This window comes from Ochotona curzoniae, unplaced genomic scaffold, assembly GCF_017591425.1.
Source record: "Ochotona curzoniae isolate NIBS_2020 unplaced genomic scaffold, NIBS_Ocur_1.0 scaffold_3835, whole genome shotgun sequence".
Taxonomy (NCBI): domain Eukaryota; kingdom Metazoa; phylum Chordata; class Mammalia; order Lagomorpha; family Ochotonidae; genus Ochotona; species Ochotona curzoniae.
In genome coordinates this window covers 6,793,077-6,812,281 of record NW_024467114.1, presented here as the reverse complement: position 1 = coordinate 6,812,281, position 19,205 = coordinate 6,793,077, and the positions used below count along the sequence as shown (strand labels likewise).

The 19,205-nt window shown below is 38.8% G+C and overlaps 2 protein-coding genes across 2 annotated transcripts in view; one reads left to right on the top strand and one right to left on the bottom strand.

Moving 5' to 3' along the window:
• The window catches only part of ZNF804B (zinc finger protein 804B), a 310,699-nt gene that overhangs the window by 264,371 nt on the left and 27,123 nt on the right, over window positions 1–19,205 (bottom strand). The gene's annotated exons all lie outside the window — the stretch shown is intronic.
• On the top strand, window positions 16,319–18,310 carry TEX47 (testis expressed 47). The gene is made up of 2 exons (XM_040965057.1): window positions 16,319–16,462; window positions 16,978–18,310. The coding sequence occupies exon 2, from the start codon at window positions 17,077–17,079 to the stop codon at window positions 17,836–17,838; it is 762 nt and encodes a 253-aa protein (XP_040820991.1). The 5' UTR covers window positions 16,319–16,462; window positions 16,978–17,076; the 3' UTR covers window positions 17,839–18,310.

The following is a 19,205-nucleotide window of genomic DNA, read 5'->3' as shown; positions in this document are numbered from 1 at the left end:
GTATTCTAACCCATATTTCAAGGAACAGGCCAGAGTTTATTGGTATATATTTAAAAAACGAATTAGATGCCAAATTTCCTCCATTTGGGGAGGAAAGCACTGTCTTCGTAATAATTCGTTTTATATACTTTGCTTAAAAGTATATGAGCTTTTTCTCAATAGTACTGTGAATTAAAATGAAGTTGTTTTGGAACCAGTATGGAAATGTGATATGGTATATCAATCAAATAGTTTAATCTAGCCCCTTCTTGTCATTAAAGGATGTCCTCTTGTCTCTGGACTTCAACTCCCTCACTCCGGTGAAATAAATTTAGCGTATCTTACATGTGTCAAAATTTTTTCATTTTGATTAGTGTTCACAAATACCAGACTATTTAAGAAGCTTGCTTTCATGTACTGGATCAGTAGAATTGAGGCTCTCTGTTAAGATAATTACCAGGTATTCAAATATGTTAACAGTTTTGCTTATTATGAGTTTTGAAAACATTACATCTTTTATCATGGCTGAGCAAGATTTTGATACACAAAGAAACATAAAATAGTTTGAGGCATCTCATCAAAATATGAATTCTGTCAAAACTAAAACACATATGAAATGTACTGTAACTATTGAGAAATAGAATGCTGTAATTATTAACTTTTCCAAAAAGTTTGTGGGACAACGTGCCACAGAAGTCAGCAAGTCATCCACTGTGAAAAGCTAACAAGACAGGACAATGTTGAACCTGAGGTCTGATGTAGCAGACGGCCCGTGATGATTCACAAGAACAGAGTAAACTTGTTCATGCCTTACTTGATGAAGCATGACCGTTAACAGCAGCAACAGCCAACACAATTCAGACAGAAAAATTGAAATCAAATTTTCTCTGCAATGGGGGGGGGGGGGTCAAACAGCTGTGCCCAGAGAAGCTGCAAACAAATGCAGAGCTTTCATTGCAAATTTTGAACAAGTGGACTCTAGCTCATCCAGCATTTTAGAGAACTGTAACAAGAGATGAAACTTGGTTTCCCACTATGAATCAAGACAAATCTAAACAATGGTTACCAAGAAGCGTAACTGGGCCAATCCAACACAAAGTGGCCTGAAACTGGCACTGGCTATGGCAGCAGGCTTGCTTTGTGGGGTGGAGGACTGGGGGTGGCCCGACATGTTTCCTGTGGTATCTCAGAATGATCAAGGAGCACCCTGGGAAACCTAGTGAAAGCCTGCATGGAAAGAAAAAAAATCTGGAAAACTTCAGACTCCTCCACCAAGACCGTGTTCCTAACCATTCCTGTCATCCGACAGGGCAATTTGGGAGAGTTTTTGATGACACCCATTAGGTACCCACTGTAACAAAAATGGGGGACATGAAAAATCCCAAACTCTCAGGTTTTGGGGAATGGACTAAATAGGAGGCATGCTTTTCTTCCAAGTTGTCTTGAAAAATAAGTCTTTAAAAAATTTTTATCTTCTAATGCCGTTTTCAGCATGCTTTATGCAATTCCCTTGTATTAACAGAAACAATGAAATAGAAGTAAGATTCTCTTAGAGCCAGTCTTTTCAACTTCCATGACCTTAATTGACCCTGAAGTTTCTTTACGGCTGGTTTTCTAGTTTCTCCCTTCAGCATCATAATATTGTAACATCCTAGACACTTTACAGGTACACATACTCCATTATTTTTCTTGTTTAACTCAATTATCTTTTTTAAATCAGTAGACAGGATTAAATACCAACAATAACCCCCCCAAAAATGAGTGGTATTCAATCCATTCATTTGGTTGGGAAAATGGAATTAGGAATTTTAAATGACTGCCTCAAAAATCCCACAGAAAATAAACTGAGATCTAAGATTATATTCGGAAGTGTTATACAATTATGAAGATTGACCTCCACAGCTATAAAGGCAAACCTCTGTGCTTCATAACATCACCAATAAGAAAGTATACAAAATAGAGTAGCAAAAAACATCAAAAAGGATGAGGACATTTAAGTAACACAGGAATTTAAATGTACACAATTAATGCTTAAGTTACAAAAGTATTCAACACAAAACTATGTAAATTTAGCACTGAACGATCCTTTCAAGTTACCCTGACCTTGCTTTCCCCATTCATTCTGAATTTCCATAGAAGACACGTATCAGAATTAGCTAATTACATAGAATCCCACCCAACAGTTACACAAGTCAATATATTGCTGAATGAAAAAAAAAAAAAACTCAATAAAAATTATTTTGGGGCTTAGTGGAAAACAATGCTGCCCACAAAGTCAGCATCCCATGTAGAAGCTGGTTCATATCATGACTGTTGTACTTGCCAACATCTCTCTAATGGCCAGGGAAATCAGTGGAGAAGGCACCAAGAATGAGCCCAAGCCACCCACATGGGGAGCCAGATGATGGCCCAATCCTGGTGACTGTGGTAACTTAGGAAGTAAAGCCATAGATGGACGCTCTCCATCTCCCTCTCAGTCTCTCTGACCCTAACTTTCAAAACAAATGCCTTTAAAAAGCAAATATTTCCTTCAAGTATCCTATAATACATATTCTTTCAAAGGCAGAAGCACAAAATATCAAAAGTATGACAAAAGATCTATTTTGAAATCAGTAGAACATTAAGTAAAACCCAAAATCAACAATAAAAAGAACATTTGGCAGTATATATGACAGACAATTTAAAAATATTTCACATAGAAATAGCTCCCAGGAAAAGTAAAAGAGATTGTGATCAAGCCAAGAACATCAACGAATAGTCCCCGGTACAAGAAAAACAAAGTAACCAACAAATGTGAGAAATGAAAGCTTAGAATCTTTGTTAACTGCAGAACTACACAGGCACCTGGCACTTAAGACGTTTTTAAATCTCCACATTTTTGTCTATCTTCTACTACTGAAAGAACGTGATCTAATTGGAAACATCCTGCAAGCTTTTATGACAAAATACACACCAAAAATATTTTTAAGTCAAAAAATACTTCAAAATAACACATAAAGATGTAAAAAAGTGTTGACATATAAAGTTTTAAAGTTACAAAAAGGTATGTATAGAGCATTCCAACATGCTGAATATATTGAACAGGCGTCAAATGAAGAGGAATGAATTTTATGAACTTTTATAGTCAAGTTCAAATATTTGTATTTACACATGGGTATCAGTAATTATTTCTAAAAATCTCAAAATCCTAAATTTTCCTTTTAAAAAATGGGAGGTAGAACAAGAGTCCAAGAAAAATCTTCCATCTACTGGTTAAGTTCCCAAATGACCTCAACAACCAGAGCTACGCTAAATTAAAGACAGAACGGCAAAACTCAAACTGGGTCTCCCACACAGGTGACAGGGGCCCAAACACTAGACATGTCACCTGCTCTCTCCCACTCCTGTGTGTGAACAAATTGGAAGCACATGAAAGGATGGGACTGGAATTCAGGCACTCCAGAATGGGATGCTCACATCCTCAGGAATTGTTACATGCTGCAACAACATCCACCACCACCCCCCACCCCCCAAATTTCTATCTTGAATACGTGAACCACTCTAGAATGAACATAATCACTTCTCTTTCCCACAAAGGACCATTCCATGCTCTGGTGTATTTCTTTAGCATGAACACCGTAATTACATTATAATTATAGTTCCCTAATGCATTTTGGCAACACGAGCTCATACTACTATTTTTGTTTTATATTATTTAGTAAGCAAGTAGATTTGATTTGGAAGACATTTTCCAGAAGGATCTTCCGTAGTTTTTCATCCTCCTTAGACACATTTGAGCACACTTGCTAAACAAATCCTGCTAGGCAACCATGGGGGCAAAAATATCAATGGAAATCCATGAGATTATATAATCACACATCAGGTGATGCCACAGCAGCTTAACATCAAGGGACTGAAGCAAATGTTCAGAAAATGCATTAACTATATGAAAAATCCTTAGGCTGGAGGGTCAATTAAGATCTTTGTAATCACATAATTGATCACAATCATTAATACAAGAACATTTTACTCTGAATAGCATAACTTCTAATTAAAATAAGCCTTGTTTTCATTTCACAGAGGATTTTATGTATAACAATAAAGCTCAATTTTCTAACAATTTAACAAGCAAGTGAAGATTTCCAAGTTACTATTACCTGAAGTCTTCAGGTGGTGAATAAACAGAAATCACGAGGTGATTAGCATATACTTCCAATTTCTCCTTTTAATAAACTACAGAATAACATCTACCCAGTTCGATGAGGCTTCTTTGTTTCCTTAGAAATGAAATTAATTTTGTGTCAACCTGCAATGTTTAATCACACACTATTATCAAAATAACTGTTCTCTTTAATGGGATGGTGCTGGTTGACTGGTTAATTGCTGAACTCTGTTCCTGAAATTTACGATTTTGACACCTCGAACAGATACCTGTCCAGGGAAGCATCACCGAAGTAACGGCTGATATTTAATGAGAGAACAAGCTCAGGTCTACCCCAATTTAGCAAAACAGATCCAGGGCCATGGTCTGTCAGCACGGCCTTCAGAATGACCTCGCGCAGCAACTGGAAGGAATCTCAAAAACAGGAATGTGATAATAGGTCATGGAGAGATCATGGATAAACTCCAACAGGATAATTATCTTCTTACTCTCACCTCATCCACCTAACACTTCAGTCTTGGTACAGTTAGATCCTTATGAGGGTATGGGGAGGGGTTGGAAGAATCCCAGAGCCTATGAAACTGTCACATAATGCAATTTAATTAATAAAAATTTTTAAAAAGATTCTTATTTGGCAGAAAGTACCAAAAACACAGAATTAAGGACCCTGAGACATTTCTTCTTTAAGATAACCTGATTGAAGTCCAATTATCAATGACACCTGAAAAAAAACAAAGTACCTTTTTGTTTCAGAAGATGTTAAAATGAACATTTCTTCAAAACTGCTTCTTCGTTTGTGAGACATGCGATTATGTTGACAGTTTTAGAAAATGTGCTTTAACTGGCCAGACATTAATATGTAATATGCAATAAATGAGAAGTAACAGAGGATCACAATATTTTTGAGTTGGAAAGCACCAGAGATCCGCTCTTTCATCATTTTCAATTTAGAAATGAGGAAAAGCAAGTTTTAAGCTAAGCATCTTGCTATGCATCAGTTTTGAAAATTCCTGTTTGTCATTATTTGAAATAAACTGGAGGATTTTAAAAGACTGAAATGGGGCATATTTCTGCAATATAGATAAAATTGGTTGATAAAAATCATATAGCAGTAATTCACTGTACTAAACAATGCTTACTTTACAATGCTTTTCTGCTAATACACTAATAGACTCATCCAATCCCAAGTAGTTTTTCTCCACATATTTTGACTTTCAATGCATAGAATATCAAACTTAGCAGCAACCTTGAATCAATCATGTTATGAGAAATCTGCCCATTTTATTAAAAGGCAAACTAACTCTCCACAAAAGATGAGCTCATTTTCTAAGTCAAAAACTGGATGCTCAAAAAAAGTACACAAAAATACAGCTTTTCAATCTTTACGGCCTTGACACATGTAGCAAGATCATCCAGATCAATGTTGATTCAAACAGAAACTGTCGGGTAATAGAGAGAGGCAACAATGGTTTATATGAAGGCATCACTATATGTAACAAGATTTCTTCAATAGATTAATTGAAAGATCCCCAGCGTTGGAAGAAATGAGAAATGATCCTCATTTTCTCTCTTCAACACGACGCCGTTGTCCTACAAGCAGAGACCTCATGTTGTTCCATTCCCAAGAAGGAACAAAACTCAAGAGGGAATGCAAACTGGCCACAGCTCCCAGGCAGTTTTGAGAATTTTGTATTTTCACTATTTTGCACTTTGGTGTCACCTGTAGCAGATATAAGCACTGTGCCTTGAAAATTAAATAAAATCACACTGACAGTACTAACAATATGTGTCGCCATCTCTTACATAATGTATTCTAACAAGGCAAGGCTCAATTATATAGTTCTTATTAAACACAGACTGGATGTTAAGTAAATAAAAATGAGAATCATTTAAATTGCATTTTATTATTTTGTTGATATATATAAATGGCCATGAATAGACCTATTGCAAAAATCTGCGTTGCTTCAAATTTGTGGTAAAATTATCAAGCCACACTGAATTGTATCATCTTTCATTCCCACTTCACCAGATTACTTCTTTCTTGACAGTATTGATCTGGCAAATCAATTTTAGAATTGACAAAAAGCACTAGACTACATGGAACTTTGTTCAAGTTTCTTGTTCTAAAGTTCACTGTCATTTTATCCATCCTTTCACAGGCCGAGAAGTAATTAAACATTTTTGGGGGCAAAAGGTCTTCTCTTCAGTGCTAACTGGCTTGTGTGCTGCACTGAGATATAACCGCAAACAGGGCTAGGTAAAATGTTAGTAATTTTGTCTGCACAAGGTTTTCTGTTTGAATGTATCTTATTTGTTCTAGATAAACTGATATAAAGCAAATCAAGATTTACTCCCTCCCACACACTTTTTTCAGTTCTCATACAGTCTGCTCTTTTCCTTATACTTAAATTCCCTAAGATAGAAGCTCTTATGCAAATGATCTCATTTGTCTTAAATGTATATGCTCCTAAATTTTTTGTAATTAAAAAAAAAAGCCCAGCATATTGAAACAAAACAGCTTACTAAACAGAAATGGCTAACCAATGCACCTTGTACATCCAGGGTACAATGTTTAGGCAGAGTTTTCATTAAAACTTCAATAATCAAAGTTCAACAAATCAATGTAAAATATCTAAAGTGCATTCAAAATGGGTCCTATTTCCTTACACAATCTTTATTTCTGTTTTAAAAAGGACATTAAAAACCACACAAATGGCCTGCAATATTCTTATGATGTCAACCTCATTGATCTGGATATATAAACAAGACATAGTGGTATTGCAAAAATCATGATCAGCAATTTCATCTAATACTTTGACAACCTGACAGTATACTCAATAGTTTCACAAGAGTTACTTCAATGTAGATGTTAAAGTAAAAGATTGCTTATTTCATGTGAGGCTGTAGCTTCGGACAACCCCCAGTCTGCCAATGTGAAGAAACACCAACGGAGGAGCAGACACTCAAGGCTCCTGCTGCAAGACAGAGTGAGGCAGCAGCCTACGATGTCTATAACTAACAGACTGTCACATCCAGATGTGAGGGTACCACCAGTGCGCTTCTCTACTTCCAAATCAAAGATGGACTCGCAAGGAAACTGTAGCATGCACCTTGGCAATAAGATGCTGGGTTTTCTACCACTGTCCTTACCTACAAGGTCAGGGTACACTTAAAGAACAGAATGATGGACTTAGGACTATTTATGAAGGACTATACTATTTTAATATTATGGCGAGAAGTCAGTGTGGCGGACCTGAGACGAAGAAGGGAGAGGGGAAGTCCCTCCCTTAGCTCTCAAAATTATGAGTCCTTGCTATCCTTTAACCTAGAATAATTGCCAATTTCTCACCATCATTTTGTGGTGATGGAACATGAGCACAAATGGCCCCATGGATTTTCAAACAGGAGATTTTGATGATTACTAAATTATCTCACTTTGACATACTTCATGGCTTTAATATTGTCAATCCAGCTTTTACCATTCTGATTTCAAAGATCCCAGAGAATAAATATTCCTTTCAGGTACCAAACTTCGGGAAAAACCTTCTGCCCTGATCAATGTGCTCCAATGCGTGATAACAAAGGAATCTGGGCCCAGGGCCTGGCACTGCACAGATCTTATCTTGCAAGATTATTTATCCAGTTGTTTAAAACAGGCCATACTGGACACAGATAATAGGTTGGTGGGGAGGGTGGTGGGGAGGAAAACCAAACAGAAAAGCTATAAATGAGGGGGCCAATCTCCTAGGGAATATCTAATGCTGAAGCAATTTCAGTACTCCCTTAACTAGCAAGCGAGTCCACAGGCCAGCATTACAGAAGACAGTCAAATGGCAAATGTTCATGGTAAAAATTCTCCCTGCCCAGAACAATGTTCTAGAAATCATAATCAAGCATGGGACTCATTTTTAAAAAGGTACTGATATTGATTCACTGTGACAAATACATTATGATATGCTAAGTCCTCAGCAACAGGGAAACTGGTTCTGTGGTACACAGAATTCTTAATAATCCATGTTACTTTTCTATAACACACAACTATTCTAAAGCACAACTTTATATTTTCCTCTTACTATTTTATGATACAGTTCCACAGGCCCAGGGGTTTCCCCTACTCCCTCCCTAAACCTCCCTCTCCCCAGGTTCCCCCATATCATTACAACCATACCGATCCTCATAGTCATAAGTCCGTCATTGCAGGTATGGACAACGGCAGAGTCCAGCATCCCATTGTCAAGATACATCCGACAGTTTCACTACGAGTTCATCCTCCATTTGGAAGTAGAGATGCACACTGCATCGTATCCTCACATCTGGAATATCAGTCTCCACTATAGTGTAGTCACTATAAATCCGCCCCCCAAGAGAAAAGCCACAACTAAATCAACAAAAAGAAATAGACATTTACAACACCATGAAGATAAACATGCCACTGGATATGATAGTCTCCATTACAGTTACAATATAGCCTCTTAAATGAAAATCCACAAAACAAAAAAACAGGAAGAAAAAAATTTTACAATGCCATTAATTAAATAACATGCTACTGAATGACTAATGTGTTGCTAAAGAAATGAAAATCAAGAAGCTTCATGAAGAAAATAATGCTAGTGTGTGATCTAGGAGTCATTAAAAAATAGTGAGGAAAAAGTGTTTTGAACAAATAAAACTAAAAACATCAAGATCCATGAGATAATTTAATTTTTGTAGGTGAGGTGTATCTCCTGTGGGCAAACAGTTGTGCGTTGTGTTTTTAATCCAGTCTACTAATTTGATATTTCATGAGTTTAAGCCATTTCCTTTCAGGGTTAACAAATAGGTGGTAAATTTGGTCCTGTCATCCAGCAATGGGTTGTTCATTGATTTTGTCTTCTCTTGTTATCTTTCTAGGGTGTGTGTCACATTTGCATTTGGTTTTGCTAGGTGCTATTCCTTTTCTCTGCCAAGAGAACATCTTAAAGTATCATTTGTAGGGCAGGTTTAGAAGAGGCAAATTCTTTTGACTTTACTGTGAAAGTATTTTATTTCATTTTCCAACACAAAGGAAAGTCTTGCTGGGTATGTTATTCTGGACTGACAATTTTTTCTTCTTTTTAGAATCTGGATTATGTTGCTCCATTCTCTTCTGGCCTATAGTTTCCTGTGAGAGATTATCTGTACGTTTAATTGCCATTCCTCTATATGTCCACTGATTTTTTTTCCACAAGCACAAATAAGAATCTTGGCCTTATGTTTGAGTGAAGACAGCTGGGACGGGATGGAGAACAAGAGGGGGAAAAGGGTGGCCACTCCCTGCAGAGGAGGAAAAGCATGGGATTTTAGAGACTGAAGACTGCAGAACAGTGTGGAAATCGAAACATCAGACTAGCTCCACACAGGGGACTGGTCACCAGTGATGGCCAACGTAAGAGCAGCAAGCATTTCTACCACAAGAAAATGGAGTTATAAAAATAGTAAGAGAAATCTACACTGTGCTCTGTAGCCGTGGACTCTATCAAGATACAAGGATGGTTCACTGTCAGAGAAGCATCAGCACTCACATGTCGGTGTGAGTTGTCCATCAAGAGCATCCTGGGAGTGCTCAACGAGCAGCACTCAGTACACCCAGTGCCCAGGAATCAGCTTCCAAGCACCACTGCAGGTAAAAGCAGCAAGAGCTCCTTGGAGAAATGGCTCAGTAACAGGACAATGCCACTAGGAGATTAAAATCGAAATACAACTTGTCCCAATGAACCAAAGAACCATACAAAGGCCTATGCACACAAGTTACATTCACCTACATCTGAAACTCAAATTCCCATGATTAAAAGATCTTAGCGATAAAGCCATCAGAGATATCGCTATGAACAGTTTCCAGGCTTCCTTATCTGCCAATTGAAGTTTCTGATCAAGTTGCATCCAGATGTTAAGCAGTGCCATCCAGAGACTTCATAATTTAATAGCGGTTGAGTTTGTAACGCTTACAAACACGAGGGTTGTATTCCAGACTGAAGCACTACTTAATATTCAATTTTAGAGACGGGAGCAGGGGAGCAAACAGAGGCAGGGAGAGACACAGGGAGAAGGTTCTTCCCTCTCATTGTTCAGTGCCAGGATTCCTGAAGTGGTGAAGGACTGGGCAGAAATGAAATGAAGAGCTGAGAACACAATCCCGATTTTTACACAGAAGGATCCACACCTGCCACTTCCCAGGAGGCACGCTAACAACTAGCAGTGGTTATGAGCCACAGTTGAGTATAGAACATTGCCATCTAAACTTTAACAAATGCCTGCCCTAGCCTTAAAACATTTGCAGTTTCATACTTTTAATTGTGCCAGTCAATTAATCTAACAGATCAATACCCAATTATATTCCATAAGTTGTTATATAGATATCTCTTATATATTCATATATATTCATCTCTTACTGCTTAGAGCCTAGTCTTTCCACTGACATACTTATAAGTCCATGTATTGTTTGTAGACAGGCAGGTGTAAGAAGATGGTAAAGCCCTGGAGGTGAGGAGACCATATTCTCTTCCTCTTGCTGCTAAACTACCCTCCACCCCAGGCAATTTGGCAACTTCCATGTGGCACTTACTAACAAAGCCTGGGAAACAGACTCCACTTCTTTCAAAGGAGTCCAGACCAGACTATCTCTGCAGCCCAGTTTTTAGGGAGAGAAGAGAGTACATATAGAGGTAAGCTTGATTGCTGGACCTTTGAGGTGGTGTCAAAGGGGTTAGCCACATCTGAGCCACCACTCTGCCTTTCAGCTACAACTTGCAGCATCGACAGCACAGATCCAACACCCAGGAGTGTTCCAGGAACTCCTGTGCCTGGAGAGGCTCACTGGAAAGGAGAACTGCTGCCAACTTCCTTTTAGAACACCTTGCTTATCCAAATCAGAAGACAAAAAGGTAGAGCAGACGTCATGACACAGGAAGATTTATTTTTCTAAGAAACTGTCCACAAGTTACAGCTTGAACTTCTCCGTATTGCAGAGCCCTGACCAATTTTAGAGAGCTCCAGTTTTATCTGTGCCATGAATAAAAAGACACTGACATCCACACGCACCAGCCAACTCAAAAATTTAAGATAAATGGATATTGGCTTCAGACAAACTGATTTTATTTTCCAAATACTGCTGCAGCAACACTCTATTCAGAGGTTCAGGTTCAGCCTTCAGAAGAAACTGTCTTCCACTCAGCAGACACAGAGCATTCAAGATTTAACCGAGTGTCTTGGTATGCTATGTTTCAATTTTATTTCACTTTATCATCATTCTACCAATAAAAAAAAAACTCTTCCTCTTATTTTAACAAAGTTAAGCATGTTTTACTACTCATCTTTACCTCGCACCTCAGAAACTGCTTACTCCTAAAATAGCAAAACCATGCCACTTAAAATTTGTAAGTCAGAATAGCAAATGGTAATCACAACCTGAGATTTTTTTCAAAAAATCTGCAAAACAGGATTCAGCTTTTGATTTTCCCTAAAAATTATTTCTCAAGACTCACTTTTTATAGTATAACTTAGAATAAAGTGTTCCATCAAAATATGTATTGATCCTTTAAGTCAAAGAAAACTTCTTAAAGGCAGAGAAAATGGAGACCCAAGACTTGCATTTGCATTTCAATATAATAAAAAATAAGGCAAGAGTTTTTTTTTCTTGAGGCATAGGTCTTAGAAAATAACCTTATGGAAACAATATATAAAACAATTCTGGTTCTAAAACCTATCACTTGAGGCAAATCTCTACAGCGTAAGAGAGAATAAGCAAACAGAAGTCACCCCACCTCCACCTCTCACAGCTCATCATCGCTGCCTACAGTCCCATGACCTCAGGACCCAAATACGCTTGTTGAAGAACCAAAGCTTAGAAACATTCTTAACTGTATTGCTAGCTTATTCTTGACAAATCCAAGGTACAGTCCATATCCACCCATACTCCCAACACACACACAGTGGGGATTCAGTGAACAGCAGCTATGCCTCAGCTCTGCTACACATCCACCAAAAAAGTTCCAGAAAGCACTGTTTCTGATTAAAAAAAACTTCTCATTACAGCAAAAATATGCCAAACTTTTAAATCATAATCATAAATAAATTTAACCACACTAAGGGCAATCAATACCCAAAGTACTTGGCTGAAAAAATGATGAAACTGATAATCCTCAATTGTTCTAATATTGGACTATAAAATTTGCTATGTCTTTGGAAATTTTGCTTTTCTAGTCACACCATTATTCATTTTGCTTGATTAAATATTGCATGTATCTGATATATCACAACAGAATAGTGGAAATAACACTCAGTTAAAAAGTTCAACAAGAATATGAAATACTTGCATAGAAATCATAATTATTCCTAGTAAGCAGATAATAGGGTCAGGTGTAAAAGCTTTATAGTAAGTTCAACCAATTATTACCCAATGTATTTATTTAAGCCTCAAGAGGTTAAAAGAGACAACATAATTACATTTTGTCAGATAAAGGTACAGAGTCCAAGGAAGCTTTGCCTAGGAAGTCTCTGGAACAGTGCTTGCCTAGGACGGTTTCCAAGAGGCCAGCGATGGCACAGACACAGCTGAGAGCACTGATGTCATGCAACGATCTTACATTGTGAAAAGCTAATTGAACACTTGTGTTCCTAATTGAACACGTGTTCCACACGTGAGACTGTAAAAGCAGCAGAAACTCGACAGGTTTAGTGCTGCCTGTTGACTCCAAAATCCCCACAGTGGCCATCGTAGTATGTGTTCAAAGCACACAATAGATCAGTCGGTTTTCAACCTGTCTTCCTGGTTCGCCCCAATAGCAGTTCACCCAGTGCAAAATACCCAGCATCCTAATCACGCCACAACTGCCCTGGAAGCGTCCTCCTCCTCCCGTCACTCAGTGGGCTTTCATGCTTTCAGTTGCCAGAGGCCTTTGAAGGGGCACTCAACTCCCCGCTCAGGCATTCTTCATCCCTCCACTCAAAAATGTCAAAAAAAGACCTTCAAACTATTTCCTTGCATTTTTCCCAAAGGCCCCCAGCAAAGTTGCCAGTCTCACCATTACAAGCTGCTCAGTCCTAAGGCATTTTCTACCCATTCCCTTAACATTTTGCAGCAATCACCCACTTTCTACACTTGTCGGACTACAGCTTCACGTCTTTCTGCTTTTCTAACTCTCCCCACCTGCAATCTGTTGTCGCCTATTTCACTGCCCTTTACCATTCGTTCCCTAAGACATTTTTCTCCATCACACCCTTGTCTCTCACTAGGCAGTGGCGTGTTTACTTCCCATGTTTGGCCTGCACACAGAGGACTATTCCATCAGCTCAAATCCAGGCTTCACCCATCTCCACATCCTTAGTTGCATTTTTCCGAGAGCATTTCCATGTTAACATCATTGAAACTTAGCAAATTCTTCTTTGAAAATCTCAGCCTTCTCCAGTATCATTCATCTGCATTTTTAAAACAGTCCTCCTAGGGATACACTTTCAAATCTCACATTATCTTCAAATTCACTCATATCTCCCCACCCCGGCCTAGTTAAACCCCGTCTACCTGGGTTACACTTGTGGAATTCAGGCTTAGCAACTGTCCTGGTTCCAAGACAGACTCCACAAATGGCTTACAATTTTTGAAAGACACACCATTCTCTCAGGAGCATGCAAGCATTTTGGCACCAATTTCTGAGCAAGGCTTTGGGAACTGCTCCACCTTCATGTCTGTTCCCTGCCTGCCTTTTCTCCAATAGTTCCTAACTTTCCTAAGTTCTTCCTAAGTCAGACAAACCTGAGCAACCATTTTATAACCTCTTTGCATCAGAAGGCCTTCAAGACAGGCCATCCTCACAAACAGAGAAACACATTCACCACCTCTCACCAAATCCTTGCCACCCCCGAACATTTTTTTTTCGTGGACAAACAAAAACATTGAAATCCACAAAGCTTCTAAAATACAAGACAAATTTCTCTTCCAAATTCCTTTTCCATTAGCAACTGAACGGATTTCTCTCTTCTCTGGTCTCTGTCCTTCGAAAATGAAATCAACTGCATTCCACATACCACACTTCAAAGAGTAATGTTTTCCATGCTTTTGAAACAGTCTACAGAAATAATCTATGGACCATCATACCATTCATTAACACACCTGATTTTTTTTCAAAGTTCTGTCAAAATTCCTATCATAACCATCTTTAAATTACAGTGCTTGCTGTTAATTTTATTTCTCTATCATAGTTATCCCAAAAAAGGCATGCTTGCAGAGCAGGAAAGTGTTACGTTCATGTTCATATTGTCAAGTTACTCTCTAGAAAACCTAAACTTATTTTTCAACTACCAGAAGATACGAGCACTTACCAACTTCAGAAGCTTAGAGGCTTCAGGAGCTTCTGGCTCTCCCCTTCTTCAATTCCTCTGAATCCCAGGAGCACCTCCCTTGAACACAGTTGTAGCTTCGGGCACTCTGAAAATCCCAAGGTTTCCTCCCCTCCTCTCTGGGCAAATTCAAGAGCGTGGCAATCCTGCGGTGCCCTGAGACCATTTCCAACAGCTTCTGTCCCGCTTCTTAAAACGCCTCCTCTTCCGGCAAACTTGGCCAGAACTTCCACACCTGCCTGCACCTAGAATCACCTGCAGGTAGTTCAGCACAGGTATATACGCTAGGGCTTCAGCCCAGGTGCATTAAGTAACGACTGCTTTCTATGGACTCCTCCACCAGCTGATTTTAATAGAATCTACACCATTTAACTTCATTGCTTCCTTAAGGTGAGATAGTTAGAGATCCGGGGAACACCTGTCAAAACCACGAAGTCTAGAAACCGTGAATCTGCGATTACAGAAAAACAAAAAACGAAACAAACCAAAAAAAAAAAAAAAAAAAAAACAAAACCTGAAGGTTCAAGTGCTTGAGGCCTAGTTTCCAGCCAAAAAAAACTGCTGCCATTTTGTTGGGATGCACTGCTTTTCTTGGCCTGTAACGCATGCCGCGTGCTCTCTAGGCTTCAAGCTTGCAATGTGTCCCCTCTCGGCGCTCAGCTTCACCTTCCCCCAACACGTGAATCTTCTCTAATTTTTACCAGCCAGTTTAAACACTCATTTTTGCTGCCAGCTTTCACTGCTCCAACATTTTGTGTTTCCCTATTGAATGCTTGCTTGCTTTATTTATTGATTACCATACTTCCCTCCAGCCCTGTTTACTTGTTTGTTTGTTTGTATTGAGCATAGTTATGGGAACCTTAAGGTCCACAAACAGAATTAAATTTTTTTCACATGTACTTACATGATCACCGAACATACAGCTATCCCGATGGTGGGACTGAAATTCCATTCCCACCTTGGGTTCCCTAGGGTAATTAACTCCCAAACACTGTTCCATATGCTTCTGTGGTAAGGACAGGCACTGCTAGAGCACAAATCGAATTTCTTTTTCTGATAAATTTTCCAATGTCTGATGATCTGGCAGCTACTCTCACTGAAGTCTGCTCGGATAAAACAAGCATATTTTGTCTACCTATTAGCTTATTGTACAAGGATGTTCTGAATGTTCAGGAAATAGAAAAGGCAGAAATGTCTGCTTTGATTGGTCATTATTGTGTGCACACACACATACACACGTATATAAAAATATTACATGGCTGAAGCCATGAACAAGAAAGCCTCTCAGGGTTTCCCACACAGCAGCGTGGATCAAGCACCAGTGTATGAGCTGCAGATACAACACTTTCACCATATACTCATATAATGTCACATTATATTTTGTGTATAAAATTATAGTCATCAAAATAAGTAATTTTAAAATGTGCAATAAAGCAAATATATACTTTAATAGTATTAGTAATTTATTTCAAAAATTAACTTCAATGGACGTTAAATTAGGAAGGCCAAACCCTACTGCTGTACTTCATTTCATCCGATTCACCACTACAGACTCAGAACTGTGTTCTTACAGTACTGAACTAGTGCATAAAGCATAACAGAAGGGCTCCACCACCACAGGTGGTACTTACAAAGAGACCCAAGCTGCCCAAGTCTGCTCCATTCTGACTTACAAATGCAATGCTCTAACAGTAAGTTGTTCAGGAAGGGAAGCCCTCACTTCCTCCACAAGGATGTCCAGCATTTGCCACAATGCCTTAATTAACAACTGGACATTACAAGTGTCTCTGGCCCTTTAACACCCCTGCCATTTCGACCTATTTGACCCCTGTGGAAGCTGGAACCATCACAGCTGAGAGGGCCAGAGGACTGACAGTTGGAGGGCTCATGGGAGACACGCAGACTCCCAACGGCAAGCAGAGGAAAGAATCCTCTGAAAACAGAACAGAGGCTGGGCTGCTGCAGCAACGGACATGTGCAGGAAGAAGTCAGGTAGCGAAGTGTTTTTACTGAATCTCTGAAATACCAATAAGGAGTGTGGGTGAACATGGGCGATGATTCTGAGAGTTGTTGATGGGTAAAGATCCAACACATCCTCAAGAAGTTTATTAGTGTCCAAAAATATTATTAACTTTTGATTAAACTTAACTTTTGATTAACTTTTTATTAACTTTTGATAAACCAGGGCTAGGCTCACACATATTTTCTTAATTTTATAGATTAGATTTATAAAACGTTGGAGAAGTTATATGCAGATGCCACTTAAAATTTGAAAATGAAGCATAAAGTATAATCACTCTAGCACTACATTTGTAAAGTTTCTTTCCTAGGATAAGATTGTGAGTGGCTTTAATGTAAATTTCAATACATATATACGTGTATATATATACATATATGTAGCTTGGTTTTAGCATTTTCTTTCAAAGACATTGTTGATAATATTGGAAAGGGCATCTGCTATCCATTAACGTTTGTCAAAATGAAATTTTTTTTTTCTTTTGCCAAAGTAAGTAAAAACTCAGCTTCATCACCCAAGACTTTTGATCATGTCAGTATGATGGCGAGCTAAAACCTGGAATCATCTAGAAGAATACATAATACTCATCATGTCTTCCATGGCCCATGTACGGAAGATCAGCCAAAAGCCTCCTCCAATAGAATCACTTGCAGCTCCACAAGTTCCTCGTGGCAATTACTTGCACCTTCAGGAAGAGAAACAAAGACTGCAGATGAAGAAATTCCTCCTCAATAGGATGTTTCTAGTGGCCAACATCCAGGAAAACACAGACAAGAAGGGCATTGCAGAGTATTACGAACAGGTGTTCCATTCGATTATGAGACGCCACCTGGGGGAAGCCGTGACCGGGCTGCTGCTCATCTACCCGACTTCAATGCTGCATATGCTGGAGTCCTCCTCGGGGACCCTCTACCAGATCCTCCAGGAGCACCTGGGCCACCAAGACGAAGAAACAGAATTTATGATCCAAGAGATGAAGATCATTGCCATTTCCCACAACATCCCATCACGACTCTTCATGCAGTGGCACGTCTCACTCATCAAGGTCCCGGTCATGTATCTCAACGACATGACCCAGTCGGAGAGCCTGGGAGAGGTCGTCACAGAGTTCCTCAGGCAGACTCATCAACTCGGACTGTACCTTTTTAAGACTATTAAGGTGGGCACTAAAGGACTAGGTGATAACTTGCACCAAGTTATCCCTGACCTACTCCCCCCTGAGCAAATTCTAAAGTACTTGTGCAAATCTAACGAATTCATGAGCCCTGCGGAATTCATGGATATGTATAATAAGCCCATCCATGTGACCTCTGATTCTGAGGTCGTATGGCCTGCTCCTTCTTACTTCTAGGCCTGAAAAAGACTATGTGCTCCTATCTTTTCAGGAACACATGCTTCTTAACCAGGCCTTTGTCAATTCTAAAGTTACTCCTTTCTTTTAAAAAAGGCAAAACAAAACTCTGTGATCTATACATTTTTTTTTCCTTACTCTCTATGGAAAATACCCAGCTAAGCATGGAATACATCCCTTTTTTGAATATTAAACTCAGCATAATAACAAGAGCATGAGTGTAACAAGATCTTATTAAACTGCTAACCATTACCTTTATATTCATTAAACAAATTCGTATTTTAAAGTGCAGGATGCATGGAAAGGAACAAACACAATTCATTCTCTCAACAGTGACTGAGTAACCAGTAACTACACAGCCCGGCGTTTAGTACATACAAAACTTAAGAGAAAAATGCGACCCTTGGGTTGTTGGCAATTTGAGGTCGGAGGCAAGTATGTGAAGACTCATGATACGCATGATGCAGTGTGTGTGACTATTACAGCAGCCACACACCAGGAGCACTGCAGGAGCATCAACGAGGGAGGGACCTGCTGCATAACTTCTGATTCCAGAGCACAAGACCTCATTCTCAGGAACAGCTCTCAACTCACTTCTTCTGGCCCACGGAATCCAAAATGTTGGGATAATTAGAAACCCCAGGGACACTGTGCCTTTTTGAAGCAGCCAGAAGCCACAGTGTCAGGGGACACGGTTCTCTCCCTCATAACGCCACTGAGCACAGTGCCAGCCACCTGCCAAGTGCAAGGGAGGGAGCCACGCAAGAGGAAGACATTTTACCCGCCCACTTTAAAATGCATTTCTGTATGATTCCAAGTTAAATCAATAAACTTGTTATTCCCCCCATTAAATTTCTTCAAAAGAATGTATACAACAAGGCCTCTCTTCCTTTATCCAACATTAACACTTTCTTTGCAATTTCAATTTTCTAACTGGTCTAAACAATTCAATGACAAACTCGTTTTACGCTCATGATATTCTTCTAAGTTTAACCTAATAGGCTATAAAACAGATTTTAGGTATAGTAGAGGGAGAATTGTGTTCATCATTGTTTTATTTTTAAACCTCTTTAGAGGAGAAAAAAAAAAGCAATCTCAATTTGAACTCCAAATACAGGTAATTTAAATGTAGATAATTAACATCATTGTTTCACCTGAGAACCAAATTATAAGAAAGTCCAGTATTACTTTCACTTTCAAATGTTCTGAAATTAAATAATTAAATATATATACTTCATTTTTAGCCAAACTCAAGGCCTTTTTCAATTTAGTAACAGAAATAATATGTTTAAATACAACTGGCAACAATTCTCAGAAAGAAAGAATACATAAATTCCTGCATTTACACCAATTTAGAAACTATTAAA

Bases quoted from the DNA above. Each gene is read 5' to 3' on its own strand.
- TEX47 (XM_040965057.1), top strand. From the start codon at position 17,077: ATGTCTTCCATGGCCCATGTACGGAAGATCAGCCAAAAGCCTCCTCCA.